This window comes from Strix aluco, chromosome 8, assembly GCF_031877795.1.
Source record: "Strix aluco isolate bStrAlu1 chromosome 8, bStrAlu1.hap1, whole genome shotgun sequence".
Classification (NCBI taxonomy): domain Eukaryota; kingdom Metazoa; phylum Chordata; class Aves; order Strigiformes; family Strigidae; genus Strix; species Strix aluco.
The window spans coordinates 11,512,499-11,529,359 of record NC_133938.1 but is presented as its reverse complement, the minus strand read 5'-3'; the positions used below and the strand labels follow the sequence as shown (position 1 = coordinate 11,529,359).

Genomic DNA, 16,861 nt, shown 5'->3' with positions numbered 1-16,861 from the left:
CCTGGAACTTCACCCACATGTTGCATTAACAGTGGGGTTTGTGTGTAATGCTTTTATTATTCTAAAGAGTAGAAAGGGAAAGAACAGTTTGGCTGTGGGCAAGCGTTTTGATTGCTTGTTAGCATGCTCCAGGCAAAGCCAAAGATACCTCCTAGCAATTGCATTACTCACCACTCTTCAGATCAGAAACTTACATCCAAGGCTTTAGAGAATCCCTTTTTATCTCAGTCTCCATTAAAAGTCCTCCAATTTCTACACCTGTGACCTCTTTGAAGCTCTATGGCTGTTGCTGTAACTGGAGCAGGGAACCTCATTTATTTTTTGATGTCTGTAGGATCTTGTTAGCTACCAACTGAAATGGCCGCCTTTGGCTGGGAATTCCCACTCTGCTTTTGTAATGTCCTTGTTAGCAAGATCCAGAAGAAAATCATGATTTAGTACTTCGTTAAAAGACATGAAGCATTTACCTACTGTGCACTCACCCTGCAGCAGCAAGTTTGCTGTAGACCAGCACCTTCATAACTCTTTTAAGGATAGAGGGCAGTGGAGGCACAGGATGTCCCTCAATCTGAAATCCAGCAGCAACCTCTCCTCACTAAAAAGATGGAAGAAACTTTTTTTTTTTTGAAAGCCAGTGTGTAATGTGAAAGAGGATTCTTTTTTCTTCTTTAAAAAAAAAAAAAAAGAAAACAGAAAAGTCTAATGCGGGAGCCAAGGGAGTCTCTTCTAATTTCTTGGACGGCCCTGAATTCATCAGGTGAGGATATCTTAAGGCAATGTGAATGCCTTCACATACGTAACTTGTCAGCATCACTGTTTATCTTCTCAAAGAAAGCTGGAAGAAAGATGCCAGAAGCTGGGGAGGAGATTTAACCCCAGTCCCATCATACGGCTCATTCTGTGCATTGTATCAGATGGGATCATACAACAAAAACACCATTTTAGGTTATCTTTGTATCTCAAGAGCTACCATCCAAAATCAATATTTCTTAATTTACATACATATAAGCTAGGAACAGGAAAGATATTCAAGCCCAGAAGGCATCCTGTCTCCTCCCAGGAGGAAGTCTTGTTACCTATTGCTCAAATTGACATGTGGGGTGGAAAAGAGTAATTTACAGTTATCAGCAACCAAAAGCAGAAGTTTAGAGATGAACACAAGTTCATAAGCTTATTAAGAATGTTTTCAAAGGACATTGGTATTATGACACTTACTGAACTGTAAAACTTCTAGTTTGGAACATAAGCTTTGCAATCCACCTTTTCCTCTGGCTCCAACTAATGCACTTTTGTCCTACTTACACAGTACTCCAAAAATCATTTGCCCAGCTTCCTCCTCCAACCACATCACCCTCTTTACTGGTTCCATTTTCTGTCACATCAAGCACAAGTTGTTTACTCTCCTTTTAATAGTCTATTCCTTCCACTCACTTTACATCAATAAAGGACGCCAGCTCTATCACTTATTTGTATCTTCTAAATGACGTGGCTTTAGGCTCTGCTATCTTTTTAATAAAAAAAATCTGCTACCCTTACACTTAAAGAAAACTGACAACTATCAGGTTATCAGTATGTTGGGGCGCCAGACTGATAGACTGACACATACTACCCTTTCTTGCTAGGCTCTCTCATTTGTCTGAGGTCAGGAGTCATCTCCTGCATTTATGTCCAGATCCTAAGCATGCCACAGAGGAGACTGTTTTTCCCCCATCTAAAGGCATCTAGAAAGCGTGCACCATCGCTCATGAGAACCATGACTGCTAAAGCTCAGGGGAGCACCCTGTAACCCAGGCCCTGAATTCATCAGTTCACAGAGGGTGAGCCTGGCAAGATAAATTCTCCCCTGGCTCAACTGCACAAACAGATTCCTTCTTCACAGGCAGAACTTCAGAAACAAATGGCTGTCTCCTTGTCACTCCTATTCCTGGAAGGCAGGTTTCCAGGACTACCTGGACGGCAGCACCACCAGACGGCATCACTACCTGTGCAGCTGATCTTGGACTCTGCCTCACATGAACAGAAAGGAGAACGCCACAGTTGGGCTCCAATCTCAACAGCAGCAGCGCAGCAGGCTTGCTGCCAAAGCCCAGAGCTCAAGCCCAGGCTTAGCACTTAATGTAAGCAGAGCCTTAGGCAGTCAGGTGCTGTAGTCATACAAACAATAATAATAAAAAGTAGTCCTAATGGAGCTCAACTGGCTCAACTTATTGAAGGGAAAGAAGGCCTTTGCCCACAGCCCACAATTACCTAAACAGCAGATCTCTCAGCAACACAACAAAAAGCAGGCATGACTGGATTCAGTGGCTAGAAATTAGTGTTCAGCACAGCAATAAAAGGCAAAGTGGTTTAAGAGGAAGAATAAGTATAATCTGGAATAAAATTCCAACTGATACCATAGACTTTTCATCTACTAGAAGGTATGAATAAAGCCTTGCAATCTTTCAGAAACATATTCAGTAAGTCATCCATAAGTTTTGAGGCTAACAGCCCTAATTACTGTGTGCAAATTCTCTTACAGACTGGAGGATCATAATGGTTCCTTGCAGTCTCAAACCAGACTATAAATTAAAAACAAGACATACACAGCATACGTCCTCAGGAATCATTCTGCCATCCCGCAGTCAGCATCAGCGTGATCTTAAATTAAAAAAATGGCGTGAAACTCTTTCCAAGGTCAAAGCAAGTCATTACACAAAACCCAGTTTTAACTCGGCTCCAACAGAAAACTCAAATGCCAATCTGCTCAGCAAAACACAAGACTCTGTGAAACACAGCTCAATGGCATTGCTACTTCATACCAGTCTGCACTGAGCCAAGTGTCCACTTGCGTGAAATCTGATTAGATTCATGCAAATGCTGTTTCTTCCCCCTGTAAAAACTAATCATGCTATGTTAAATAAAAGTACTGTTTTGAACCATAGATTCTTACACTATCCTCCATGCAATACTATTTTCTCCTCTAGCACCTCTCTGATTTTTCTAGTGATATTTGGTCTGCAGCAACTGCTGTTGTAAGAAAAACATTATGAAAATTTCAAGACCTCCACTGCTTTTTCCAGCACTATTAGTCTACATCCTGAATTTTCACCATCTTCCCAAAGGAGCTAACAGAATTTATACCACAGAAGAATGCCTGAATTTGCTTCAAGAAAATATGAGTACACAATTGTTTTTCCCTTTTCAACACAGAATCAAGGAAAAAGAAAAACTAGATAACCTACGTGGGTTTCCCAGTTAATGTAACATGACAAAAATGCATAATTAAATTCCAGGCATCCTAGAAGTCCATTGATCTTCACCATGGCTTTCACCGAATTAAACAGTAACAGAAAACCAGTGCTGAGCAAAGTGACAGCCTCTGGAATAGCCTGTGCTGTTCACAGCACCACTTTCCTATTATCAGTGTTACACTACTGTACCAGGCCGCAGAAACAAACACAGAGAAAAACCCCCTCTAGCATGGTAACTCCATGTTTGGCATCTACTCCCTCCCACATTCCCCAATAACTAGAACTACTTAGGTTAACACACGCAACTGCGCTCTAAACAATTCAATTTTCTCTCTCAAGGGATGAATACTCACTGAGGAATATCACCTGCAACAGGGTGTGACAGCTGTACAGACCACAATTGCCATGAAAAGGCCCAACCTCCTATGAGGGAAGGGCTGTTAAGATCCAAACATGGGGAAAATACACAAGTAGAAATCATGCAGGCTAGAAACAAAGTACAAAGGCTTTAGACAGCAAGGAAGAAATGTTATTCCAGAAACATGTACATATAGCCTGTGAATGCCTTCTTGGAAGTATCACCCTACCTGAAGCCAGGGAGGCCTTGAGTCTCATGGGGAAATTACAAGCAAAAAATTATTAAAACATCAGACCAAATGGTGACTTAACATTCAAAACAAGGACATCATTGAGGAATATCGAACGGAGCCCTGTACAACTACTCCTGCTTTGTGGGGTCCAGGGTGGACTTTTTCCCCCACACACTTAAAACCTTACTCTCTCTGGAAATAAAGTAAGATGCACAGATTCATTCCACACAGGCTTTTCATTTCTTTGAACATTCATCACAGAATGACTTTTGAAAACTATAAACTTGAGTTTGACTTATTAATGTTAAAGGCTTCCTATGCCCAATAAAGTGAGCTGATAATAAAGGATGTTTAACTCTTCTTTGCCTTCATGTGTCCCTGAAAGTGCTGTTAGAGACAAAAAGTGCAAAATGTTTTCTGAGATTACTTTTACTAAAGCTGTATTTTTCCCTCAACACATAACACAGTATGTTATTTACACAAGAGTGTATATACTTTAAATAGGGAAAATGAAGGATGATTACAAAAATGAACACTAACTTCTACTTACTCCCCAAAAAATGAAAACTAGTAGTAGCTCATAAAAACAGGAAAAGACTTTTACCAGGATGCTTTTAAACAAATTATTTCAGCTATATACATGTGCAAAGAGCTTACTATGTCTGCAACTAGAATAGGTTGGTGTAATCCATCAGAAACCACATAGGGTCTAAATGAAAATATATACTGTAATACAGGAGAAATGCTGACAATTAACTTCTGCATGGAAACAAGAGGTATTTGTTAACATAATGAGCACAGCCTTGAGTTGCCAGGAGCATGAAAAGGATAAGGACATGCAGTGGGAGATGCAACAATTAAAACTGACAGGCATCTCAGGTCTGTCAATGACTCTTGTTGCAAAACACCTAAGGTTTTGCCTGCGTGTATAATGGAAGGCATCCTCTTTAGCCAACAACGTGCAAATGCCCTAATAACCATTCTTGATCCTAACCTTCAGAGCTAATTGCCTCATTCAAACTTCTGGTGTTTTAGCCCTGATCCATAGTAAACCCTGGCAGCAAAATAATTAAATTAATTAGCTACATTCTTCTAAAGCTGAGTAACTTTAAAAAAAGCCAACAAAAAAACCCCAACAACCAACAACTGTTAAATCCTCTAACTCTTACCCTGCCAGGAAAAATAAAGATCAGAGCAAAGTCCTGAACACATTCATCAAGCACACAGTCAGGCAGCGCTCTATCATTCCCCCCAGTAACATTGCCAGCCTGAGCACCTGCCCGTATAGCTGCTTTCTACTAAGACAATCAGCTGTGCTTTGGGAATGGGACTTGGGCATGCAACCCGAAATAAATTTTGCCTAGTGCCTCACTGGTGGCAGCTTTCAATCAGAGGTAGAGAAGGAAACAAGATGCTACATACCCTGCAAGCTGCCATCTCATACATCTGTTTTTCCCATGCAACACTAACATTGTGAAAGGCAGAATCAGAAAAACTGACAAGACAGCAACTTTTATTTGTATTTTAGACACTCAAGTAAACAGTATTTTCTGTCAGGTCTGCTGGAAAAAGCTGATTAATTTCTTTTTACTATTTTAAAATAGATGAACAGAATATTTAGTTAAGTCTTGCTCATAGAGAGAGAGACCTTGTCTCTTACAAATGAATTTAATTTGGTTTTATTTCCACTGACAGTACAAAAAATACATAACTATATATTATGGAGACTTAAGTTTTTCTTTCCATGCTCACCAAACTCTGCTCAGCTGTACCAAAAGGATTCAGATTCCATCTTCCAGCCGTTACAGCAAGCTTACTTACATCATGTGTTTGGAAAGGAGATTTTTCAACAGAGGAAGTGAAGCGCTTAGCCATGCCGTCCAAGACTCCACGGATCAGTGACCCTCAGCAGCATACAGACCACCACCGTGACATCACACTTTCCACAACATGGCTCCCAAAGATGCACATACCAAAAGAATCTGGAGTTTCAATCTTTGTTTATTTGTTCAAAGAAAGTTGTTTTTTCTTCTTCATTTTGGTAGCTTTTTAGGGTTTGTTTTGCTTTGCTTTTTAAAGAGCTATATTACTTTCAAATCTTACTTTTTGAAACTGAGAAAACCAGGTGGACCACCTGAGATGAAACATTTCACACACAAGCACTCACCAGTGATAGCAGCAGAAGACATGCTGATTAATTCACACCATATTAGTCAGGGCTTCCATTAACACAACTAAGGGCCCATCAAGGAAGGAAAATGTGAAATTGTTCCATTGCTGTTACTCTGCTGGAACACCACATTTTAATCACTGGCTAGAGTATAGTTGAGTGACACAAGGGAGAGAAATGCTTAACAGAAGATGAAAATAATACAGACTCAGTGAAGACAAATGCTTGATCCAGGCACACCCAATCCACCTCCTGCTTCAGCCTGAAACACAGATTCATGATTTAACCAGGTTTCTCAACCTGCTGCCTGGAGAGGCCCCAGCCTGGGAGGTGGCGCCAGACAGCAGCTGCGTAGGTCTGGTAAAATTTGGCACAGGAAACAAAATGGTCAAATATTAGAGAAGCCTACATTTCAGAGGAACTCATTTGTAAACTACAGTGACACCTCCCCTGCCCTTTTTCTTTTTTTTCATCAACAATAATCTACAACCCACAAAAAGGTCTGCAGCAGTTTGATGAATGGTACAAGCAGGTAACAGAAACACAGTTCTGAAAGGGGTTTCCTGAGCCAGAGTGTAGCCTCCTGCCATTCCAGGTATGACATTACTTAGTTTATTTTAAAATACCCAAACCAACAAACAAACAATAAAGCCACAACAGAAAACCAGCTTCTCACTCTAGTATAAAGTTAGGGGATTTTTGTCTTGATTACTCCTTCTGGAAGACTGTTTCACAATCCTGTTCTGCTCTGATTAAAACTTTTTTGTAATTTTCAGCCTATGTTTTCTCATAACAAATTTAAACCCAATTATATTCCACTCTGAATATCTTATCTCCTTTTCTAGTGTTTGTTCCCTATTTGATGCATTTGAGTTCCACACCTGCATAGTATTCCAGACCAAAAAAAAAAAAAAATCTTTCCATTGCCTTAAGCAATAGTGTTATTTCTTATTTCTACCATAAAAAATACTTTACCTGATACATTCTAGTCTTGCATTTACCCTTCCTTCCTCCATCAGAGTGGCTGCTCACCATCACCCTATTTCAACTAGTACATTCTGAGACATTGCAATTTACTCTTGGACTCCTAGCTCCTATTACAAATTCTTGTTACTAATCCCCAAAATCATGAGTTCTGTGTTACCAACAAAAGTCTTGACACTATTACTGTGCTATAACATGGTAGGTCAGGGCACACATATTTTGCATACTGGTCCTGTGTATCATCCAAAGGAGGTCTACTAAGCTGCAAGAGAAGGCCTCTAAGAATGGTAGTAGAAGTCAAATAAATTAAGACATAAATCTGGACTGAAGAAGTCAGAGCAACATATTGGAGGGAATAACCCCACTAAAAGCCCTGATGGACACACCAAAAGACTTTACGTTATGACTTGAAAGAAGTGTGTCCACTAAAACCAGCTACAGAGGAAAAGCCTCCCTAAGTGAGCCAGGAGATTTCATTACATAACATTTTAAGAGACATCAAAATAAGTTAACATTTAAAAAGGCAGTCTTCAGCCCACAATTATGAAAAAAAAAAAAGAGTCACCACTGAAAGACCAGCTGCCTACAAAAAACAAACTGCACCATCTCCTACCACAGCATGCAGCAGACAGCACTCACATCTCTTCTCTTGCTAGAGAACATATCAGGTATCACCACTGAAACTGTCAAGACTCTTACTAATTTCCTTGTTATTCAGATTGAACTCATCTGAATGCTCCAGCCAGTGCTGCTTACCAATAAAAACCAGAAACAAGGACCAGTGATAGTTACTGAAGAGAAAACAATTATACATGATTTTAAAAAAAGAAAACCCACACCTGTTACAGAGGCTCCCTTCCACACTGCTCCAGGCAGTTAGCAAGCTTTGGATGCTAAATAAAAATAAATAAAAACAGGAACATGGAAGTTATCAAATTACACCTTAGTACCTGCTCTGCCACACTTGTAATATCATCCTCAGTTTACAGCAGCATGCTGAACATACTATACTCTTTTACTAAAAATGCCAAACACTGATCTCATTCAAAAACCCCTTAACCTTGAAGCACCATGCGTGAGGAAAATTAAAGACAAATCCAGAGCAACTTTAGTGTTTTCTCATCATCTATGGAAGAGGTATTCGGGTTGTTCATGCTCAGGGCTAGCTTAAGCCATCCTTACACCCAAATTGTTTGCTCATTTGTCCCTAATGAACACCTACCCTTTAGAGAATCTGACTCTTAAGAAAGCAAATTATTTCTTCCCCATTACAAATTCTACAGGCTCCTTAGCAAAGCATGCAAAGGCTGTGTGCCTCCCATGCCTGTAATGGATGAAACAGTGACCAGTAACAGCCTAAGTGATTGATGAAGTGGGAAAGGTATCTCAAGAGAGTAGAATCAGAAAGTGACAGGAAAGAAATGGATGTGGAAAATGAGATTTCATGAAGGAGAGAGTTTGATTTACATTTCATACAAAAATGTTTACACCTATGCTTTTTTTTTTTTTTTTTTTTTTATTTCAAGCACTCCCTGATAGGTCAAGAATATTCTCTAATACAAATAATAGATTAAGACAATAGCAACACAGCTCCAACCAAAGCAGGAGACTAAAACATATGCCCTTCGGAGACAAAGGAAAGCATAGATTCTGCCCTAAAGAGCTCACAACCTGCTTTTACTAAAGTACATTAGATGACGCAGTATTTACCTATTACAGACTTAGAGAGAGCTGACTTTGTTATTTAATCTATAAAAATAATTTCCTGAAGTTTCAAAGTAATTATTGACAATGATTCATGAAAACAGACAACATACAGCAATATTTTAAAAGTCTTACATAAAGATACTGAATTCAATAAATTGCATGAGAGTACTGCTTTAACAGATTTGGAACCTAAGGATATAACTGCTTGATTCATTGCTTGTTACAATCCATCAAAGTTGCTTGGTTTATCATAGCTCTTTGTTGTCTTCAAAAGATTTAGTGAAAGGTTTATTCCACTACTTTGCACAGCTTTTCAAATGCTGACAGGCACGCAATCGAAGAAATCCATGGCAGAGCCTCTTTTTGTGTCCTGCAAGTCTTGCTGGACCTTTCTCACTTCCATACTGCAGGTAAGGCAATAACTCAAAAACTACTTGAATCACTCCAGAATTACTCTAGTATAATTGCATATGTGAACAACTGAAAGAAAGTTTGGGTCAGAGAGCATTTAAAATAAATAAATAAAATCTATCTTCCTGTAATGAATTTACACAGCTAGAGAAGCAGATGGTCATCTTCCAAAATACATTAAATTCCTCTACATACCATGCTCTTGCCAAGGCCCCATGTGGAATAGGGGAGCTCTCTTCACTCTTTATGACCAGGAAAGGTCATCAATCCAAACCTATAGGCATGGAGGGCTGGCTTGTTTCTCTGTTTAGGCTAGATCAGGAGGTGACAGAAATCTGTCTCACTAGCACAAACGACGAGGTGACAGAGACCTGTAAACAGCCCTATGGTGGTAAAGCTGCAGTTTCAACAAGAGCATCATTATACCATCAACTGTGAGTCTACATTGTCTATGTTCTACCATTTCCCATCCTACATATAAAGGAGAAAAGAATTAAGCCTTTGCTGCCTCACTTTCATATTTTGAAAAGCCATTCATTATCAGTCCTGCAAAAGATGAGCAGAAAACTAGGAACTTAAAGGGCCAAAAGAATAAAACAGACAGTGATATTAAAAGTATATCAAAAAAACAAAGACTGGACATTAAAATGACAGCCATGGAAACTGCCATAAGGCACACAGACTATAGCAGGGTCCTGAAACCAGCAGCATTCTAGGGAAATGCTGGGATTGTCCACAGGAGAGCAATTAAAGGATCTGATCAAAAGTTGTCACAAAGTCCTGAAACTGTTTCTGTATTCCTGTGTAAAACAAAACATTTAAGAACTAAACAAGTAACTCCTATACCCATTTTTTGCTTTTTGACATCATTATAAGAGCTGGACTTAGTGTTAAACATTGATAAGTGTTATATTACCCAATCAAAAAATAATATGAATACAGGCAAAAAAAAATAATCCCTATCAGTTTCTACTTCATATGCTGCAAAATGATTTTTCAGTTACTTACACTCAGACCAATGCATTCCCAAATTTGGGACCTTTTTAAAGTCATAATCCAGCTCTCACTGAAAAAACCACAACACTCACAATTCAGAAATCGGACTGTGGCTCTACTGAAGTTTCTATTTTGGTAGTTTCCATTTAAAACAACTTCAACTCGTGTTTAATCTCTTGTCCTGCTGGCTTTTTCAAGGTGGGGAAACAGAGTATGCAATGCAAAAAGTATAGAAAGATGATCTTATGCATGAAACCATGAGAGACTTGAGACAGATGTCCAGTTTCCAGTACTGTTACCAATCTCTTTAACGATCCTAGGTAAGTTACTTCACCGCATTAAGCCTCAGTTCTCAGTTGTAGAGTTGTGAAGACAAACTGATTAATGGTGTTAGCTATTCAGATCCCAGAACTCAATGTTTAAATAAAAACAAGCAACACCACCCACCACACAAGTCAATTAAAGAACTACTGGTAAAGAACAGGCCAGACTGACACTCGGGCCTAGAAACCCAGAAAGTGGAACTTATGTGATCAAGTTCTCTGTTGTTCATTACTTCTCAAGCAGGTGCTTTTACGAATCAAGTTTAACATAATATCTTTATTGTGAGAAGGATACATTCAGACTTGTAATGAACATAAAAACCCTAATGAAGCTGCTACCTTGTCAATCAGACATAGGCTGAGACAGCCAAAAATAACAGGAAGAGTTCCACTAGAGCAAAGAGCATGCATCCATCAACTCTTGAAGTAAAGATGTCAGAAGAATCCTGTGTGTAGAGTGGGCGAACAGCAAACAAAACCTTAAACAGCCTTCCTTCGCTCTCATGAACTTCTGAACAACCAGGAAAAATTAAGACTGGTGGAGTCAGTTGCTTGTTAGTGTGAACCAAGACAGCCTTATCTGGCCCCAAAACCACCAGCACCAAAAAGCCATAAAACAACAATGCAAACTACCTTCTCTCAGTCCTTACAGGCTTTGCAGGTATGTGTTCTCAGGCTACTACTGAATACAGTTCTGTAAATCTAATCTTGACATCTATAAAGTATCAAGCTTCATTAACCAAGGTGCAACACAACAAAGAGGCCTGCAACTGCAGCCACAGCAAGCAGCAACACTGTGCTGGTGGAACTCCCTCAGTCAAATACTAGACAAGGCAGCAAGTCATGAGATTTTATGCTTTACAGGGGTCCAACATTTATGCATCTCTCAGAATTTGTGATCAGCAGTTCAGCTACCCTTAGACATATTTCTTGCTGTGTATTTATAATCTTGGCTTTATTCCCTGTCACTTGCACTGCACACAAGCAAGTTGTCTACACTGTGCCATGTTACCTTGTTTTTATTGAGCATACTTGCTCTTCTGTCTGTGGGCAATTAACTCAATTTCCGACAACTAAGTTTCAGCAACCAGTTTAAACTTCTCATCAGACTTTTGGCATGGGTTGCAAAAAGCCTGCCAGCAAACTATGGCCACAAGCAGCAGTTGTTTTCACCAGGGAAACTCATTCTTCAGCAAGATCCCTTTCCCGCTACACCGCAGACATAGCCAACATACAGTAGCTTTTCAGCTACCTCTGCTGTGGAGTTCTCTCACCTATATCACACGGGAGAGGGCATACCCTGTAAGAGGTGTACCAGTGGTATGTGCTTACTAGAGGAACGACTCCAAAATACACAGTGCAGCGATCTGCTCAAGAACTTAGTACAGGCTTATTTCAAATAAGAGACCACTTTGTCCTCTCTGGCCAGGCAAGCAAGACATGGAATAAAAAGGGTAGAATCAGTTGCTGCCATTCATACACAGCTGACTGAAAAAGTTGTGTGTTTTTCAATACTACCTCACATCTTCTCTAAGCTTTTTTTCTGAAAAATAAACAGAAGATCAACACCGCCGCCTCTGAAGACAGTCTATTTTCTTACCCCCACATGCTTTACTGTTGTCTGCCAGGCTTCCCCCTGAGCAAACTTGCCTGGATTACCAAAGAGGGACACCCAGACAGCAGGTCTGATCACTCTGATCAGGCAATAAAACTGTAAGGTCAGGGCCACAGTTTCCATTGCAGATATTTCCTTACTGCATGCACATATTTAAAAAATACTGCCAAACTGAATTATGACAAAGGGCGATTCTTCACATGACAGAAACACTCAATTAAGTTAAACTGATTTTGCTGATTTTTCTTTTCCTTTTTGTATCTTCTCTTCGCCCTCTAAATTATTCTAGTCTGCATTTCTTGCAGAATCTCTCTCGTTGTGCCACCTAGACACCCCTATTTGCCTGAAAAGTTTCATCTTGTCTCAACTGGAGTCTTTCTCTTGGGAGTACACAGCCTACTATACTACAGTTTATTACCTTCAAAAATAGCCTGAAGATAAAAAGACACCTCAGGACTTAAAACAGTTCATTGATGTCTTGTTGTAACCTTTATTTAAACAGCCAATTTGGCTAAGATGGCCTAAACAGACAGGGAACAAATTCAAAAGATTAGGTGTATGACAATGACAAAAACAAAATTCCATCCCTGATCATGGTAAGAGCTCTGAGCAGCATTTCTGCCTTACATGGGAGTGTTTTAATTGTGCAGCTGGAAATTAAAATTCTCTAAACTGGCATTTTTATTAGAACAGCAGTCCTTTATCATATTTGGGCACTGTTTATCAAAAAGCTTACCATATGACCAAGCCAGCAAAAGCACATGAAAAGCAGAAAACTGAAGACTGAAGCACAGAGCAAGACACTTGCCTGAGGGCTCAGGCAAGCCTGTGGCAGGGTCAAGAACTGAATATAAACTTCCTTATGTATCATCATATTGCCTAAGCTAAGGCAACAATGAATATTTGTGCAGAACTACTTCCCAAACACTACGTGGACAACAGCTATCACCCATCATATCAAAAATTGCATAAACAAATACAAGCTTCTAATTAACCAGAAAAGTTAGCCAGAAAGTTAACACTGACTAAGAAGCAGCCACCGCTCAGCCTGGATCTACTCCAGCCTTCCTAGCTGTCAATTACAGTCATTCAGAGTCTTTGTTTGAGTTCCCCCATGAGGTGACCTTTACAAAATTCAGCTCATCTGAAGATCAGGAAATTCAGTTACCCACAATATCATTACACGGGACAGCTCTTAAAGCACAACGAAAGAAAAAAATATTATTATAAACAAATGTCTTTTAGTCAAGTTCAATATAAGTCAGCAATACCTTAATTTTCTGGTGAATATGCCTCAGTGAATCTGCTGTACCCATGTCCATGTTGTCACTGATGCACACAAAATCCAGCTTCATTTTTGTGTCCAAGTTTAACATCTTTTGGACTTCCTTCCTTGTAATCACAATGACCTCTAAAACAGAGGAAAGTGGGATGAGATCAAACAGGGGAAAAAAAATATTCATCACAAATAGGATACACTCATTTCTTATTTACAAAGGCTGATGGAACTGTCAAAAGGCTGGAGTAGCATAACTGGGTTCTACAACAAACCAAGCTCTTTTGGCAATAGCAACTTTTGAATAGAATTTAAAACTCCTAATGAATATGGAAACTATTTCTCCTGCTTTGTGTGGGGTGGAGGTTGTTACTGAAAGGGGCGCATGCGAGTGGCATGAGTTAGCAAGACAGAACAGAAATATCTTCTATCATTAGCGAGCGACCTCAAACCATATGTCCTCAAACAGACCAATGAGACCGTGCATTATTGTGACCAACACTTTAGAGCTTTGTCTTTTCTCCACCCTGACTGTGTATAATCCTCTGCGGACAACACCACCAACCACAGCATTGCAAAACAATGGTTAAACTATTTCTTAGCACCAGCTTGGCAAGAGAGTGGAGTAATATGTGAGCAACAAACTTATTCCATCCTCAAAAGAAAAAAGGTAAATGCATATTTGAAGGATACCAACAGTGGCAAGAAAGGGTATCTTCCACAATGAAGAAAGTGAGAACAGAAGCTCTGCAAAGAAAAGATTGAGAAAACAAAACAGCAAGAAACCTTTTCCCTTGGCCTCAACAACTGGAAGGAAAAGCAACAGTTAAACCCTGAAGTCAAAATATCCCACCCTCCTGCCCTAAACCCTCCTCCCCAAACCCCAACACTGTAACATTGTATTCCACATGGAATTTTAACAGAGAACTATGGGAAATAACACAGCCAGCAACCTAGGAAGCTCCTGTGGTAAGACACAGAATAAACCTGTATCAATCAAAACTGAGCTCATCCTGAATCTGTTAACAGAAAAGAGGAAGGAAGTGTTAACATGAGAACGGTGTGTCAGTTTGGTACCAGAGATATGGGAGGGCTCCTCTCCTACTCCCATACCGGATGCCAACTTGGATTCAAAACAAGCTGAAGAATCTAGAGAAAGGGATTGAAAAGCACAACTTGAATTAGGGAAAGAAGCAACCGATGGAGAAGGAACTGGTGTCAGGTGGAAGTTGTAAGCCCACACAGTTCAGCATGTATCTGGTGAGCTGGACAAAGGTCTCCTAAATATTAGGAGAGATGAAGCACTTGCAATTAGGATAAAAAGGACTCAGTGAATCAGCCTACTTACTAACTTAAGCAAGTATGAGGAAATAAAGCCTCATGAATACAAATTATGATCCAGGGAGAGAATTCATGCCACTGGAGTATTAACGCAGAAATGCACAGCTTGGTCAGGCAGCAGAAGCAAGAGAGGAGCAGGAAGGGGGCACCTTGCTTACTGAAGCTGCATATACAACCCTGAACATCCAAATTCTCATAGGGGAGAATAAGCTGAAGAGCTATGTGTGAGAAAGGAGGAAGATCTGACCATAACACCACCTACTAGTGGTCAAGAGCATCAAGTAGAAATGGTTATTTCTGAATAATTAGAGCCACACAAAGCACAATATTGGTTACAGAGATTTTAGCTACCCAGATATCCACATCACAGTATAAAAGTATGATCCCAGCAAAAAAGAGACAGGAGAACAGTCAAAGAAAGCCGACATTTAGAAAGCAGATTTCAACAAACAACAGGCAAAAACCAATTCCAAGGGAAAAAAGTGCTTATGGATTTCTGAATGAAACAAAATGAAGGCAGAGTCTTAAGTTTACTCTTTATTCTGTTCCTTCACACTGAAACAGTAAGAGGCTAATATAGATAATCATGAGCTGATCTTTACATCTTCACAGAAAGAAGAAGCAGTCAGGAGAAAAGCCACAGTGTCAGGATGGAGTACAGAATAATTGCACAGTCACACAGGAGAAGCAAAACGTTAAAGGACAAATACAAACATGAAAAAACAGAGACACAAAAGGTATCAGGAGGAAGTTTTATAAGAAGCAAGGAAAACACCACAGAAAGATTATGTCCACCACTCAAAAGGGAAAAAAAAACCCTAAACCCAGAAAATACTAAAGAACCTCACCATGTACTAAATACCATTTTAGCCCTCCTGTGAACCAAGGCCCACAGGTGAGCATTATAAGTCTGCCACTTCCCCTGCCCTGTTCTGTCCAAAACCCAGTGCCTGGCTCCACGCTGCAACAAGGACTAAATGCCTCAGACACAGCAAGTAACCCTGAACTTCAGGCCAGACTAAAACAACAAACCAAGAGATATCCCAGGAGAGCTGACACACTTCTGACACTGCTCTCACTAATGATTCAGAGAAAGAAACAAGTGAGAGACTCTGGGTTAACAACACTGGGAAAGGCATCAAAATTGGGAAAAGCATATAGATAGGAAAAGCCTTGGTGAGGGGAGAAGAGGGGGAAGAGGGCGCTGGCACAAGAGATGCAGCCTAGAGTGAAGGAAGGGATGTGACACGGTCCAACAGCATAGCTCCAGTGCAGAGAAGATATCTCCTGCTACAGCACCTGCCCCGACCAACAGGGCACCTGCGACAAGACGATTAGAACAAGAGGGGGCGACAAACGAGAGTGGGGGAGGCGACCATGGAAGCCTGAAGAGACCAGGGTAAGCATGTCACCTACACGCCCACACCAAGACACCGTCGCGCCTCACCTTCGAAGCCGGCGCGCTCCAGGAGGTTCAGCGGGTACCAGAGCAGGGGCCGGCTGCCCACCGGGAGCAGCGGCTTCGGGATGCTGGAGGTCAGGTCCGTCATACGGGAACCGCCCCCCGCCGCCATCACCACGGCCTGGAACTCCATGCTGCAGTGGGAGCACAGGGGCAGGGCCTCACTCAACCACGGCCGAACCGAGCAGACCCGAGCCGGGCCAGGCCGAGCCGGGCCGAGCTAAGACCGGATCGGTTCAACCTGGACCGACTTTAGCCACCAGCACTTCTCGGAGTCGTGCGTCGGCTCCCCGCCTCCCCCGCGACCCCACAACCCGTGCAGAGGCGCCGAGCCTCCCCCCGCCTCGCCGTTACCTCGGCTCTGGCGGCCGCCGGCTCCCAGCGCCTCACTGACAGCACAGCAATGGCGGCGCCGGCGCGCACTGCGCGTGCGCGAGGAGAGCCGAGTGGGTCGATCGCGGGCAGCGAAGGTAGAGCGCAGATAGGCTCGATCCGCCTCCTCGCCTTCCTGCGATCGGTTCTTCCCGGCCAGGTCAGCGAGAGGAACACCGAAGGCGGGATCCCAGGCTGCGGAGCGCCGAGTCCATCGATCCCTGCGGGCCGCGGGAGGGGCTCGGCGGCACAGCGCCCCCAGGCGGCCGGGGGTGGGGCTGCAGGCAGCGCGGGGTGCGGGGGGGCAGTTTTCAGGGTGCATTGGGGACCCCCAGCCCCACGGGCACGCCCTGCTCTCCACCCCACAGCACGCCGAGACGGCGC

General features: G+C 41.6%; 1 protein-coding gene across 1 annotated transcript in view; it reads right to left on the bottom strand.

The window, feature by feature from the left end:
* Positions 1 to 16,584, bottom strand: part of EIF2B3 (eukaryotic translation initiation factor 2B subunit gamma) — a 103,863-nt gene extending 87,279 nt beyond the window's left edge. The window contains exons 1-3 of the mRNA XM_074832179.1: positions 16,460 to 16,584; positions 16,091 to 16,239; positions 13,298 to 13,437 (exon numbers count right to left, since the gene is read on the bottom strand). Coding sequence (XP_074688280.1) covers positions 13,298 to 13,437; positions 16,091 to 16,238 — 288 coding nt within the window. The 5' untranslated portion in view covers position 16,239; positions 16,460 to 16,584. The remainder of the gene's footprint in view (positions 1 to 13,297; positions 13,438 to 16,090; positions 16,240 to 16,459) is intronic.
* Between the last annotated feature and the right edge of the window lie 277 nt (positions 16,585 to 16,861).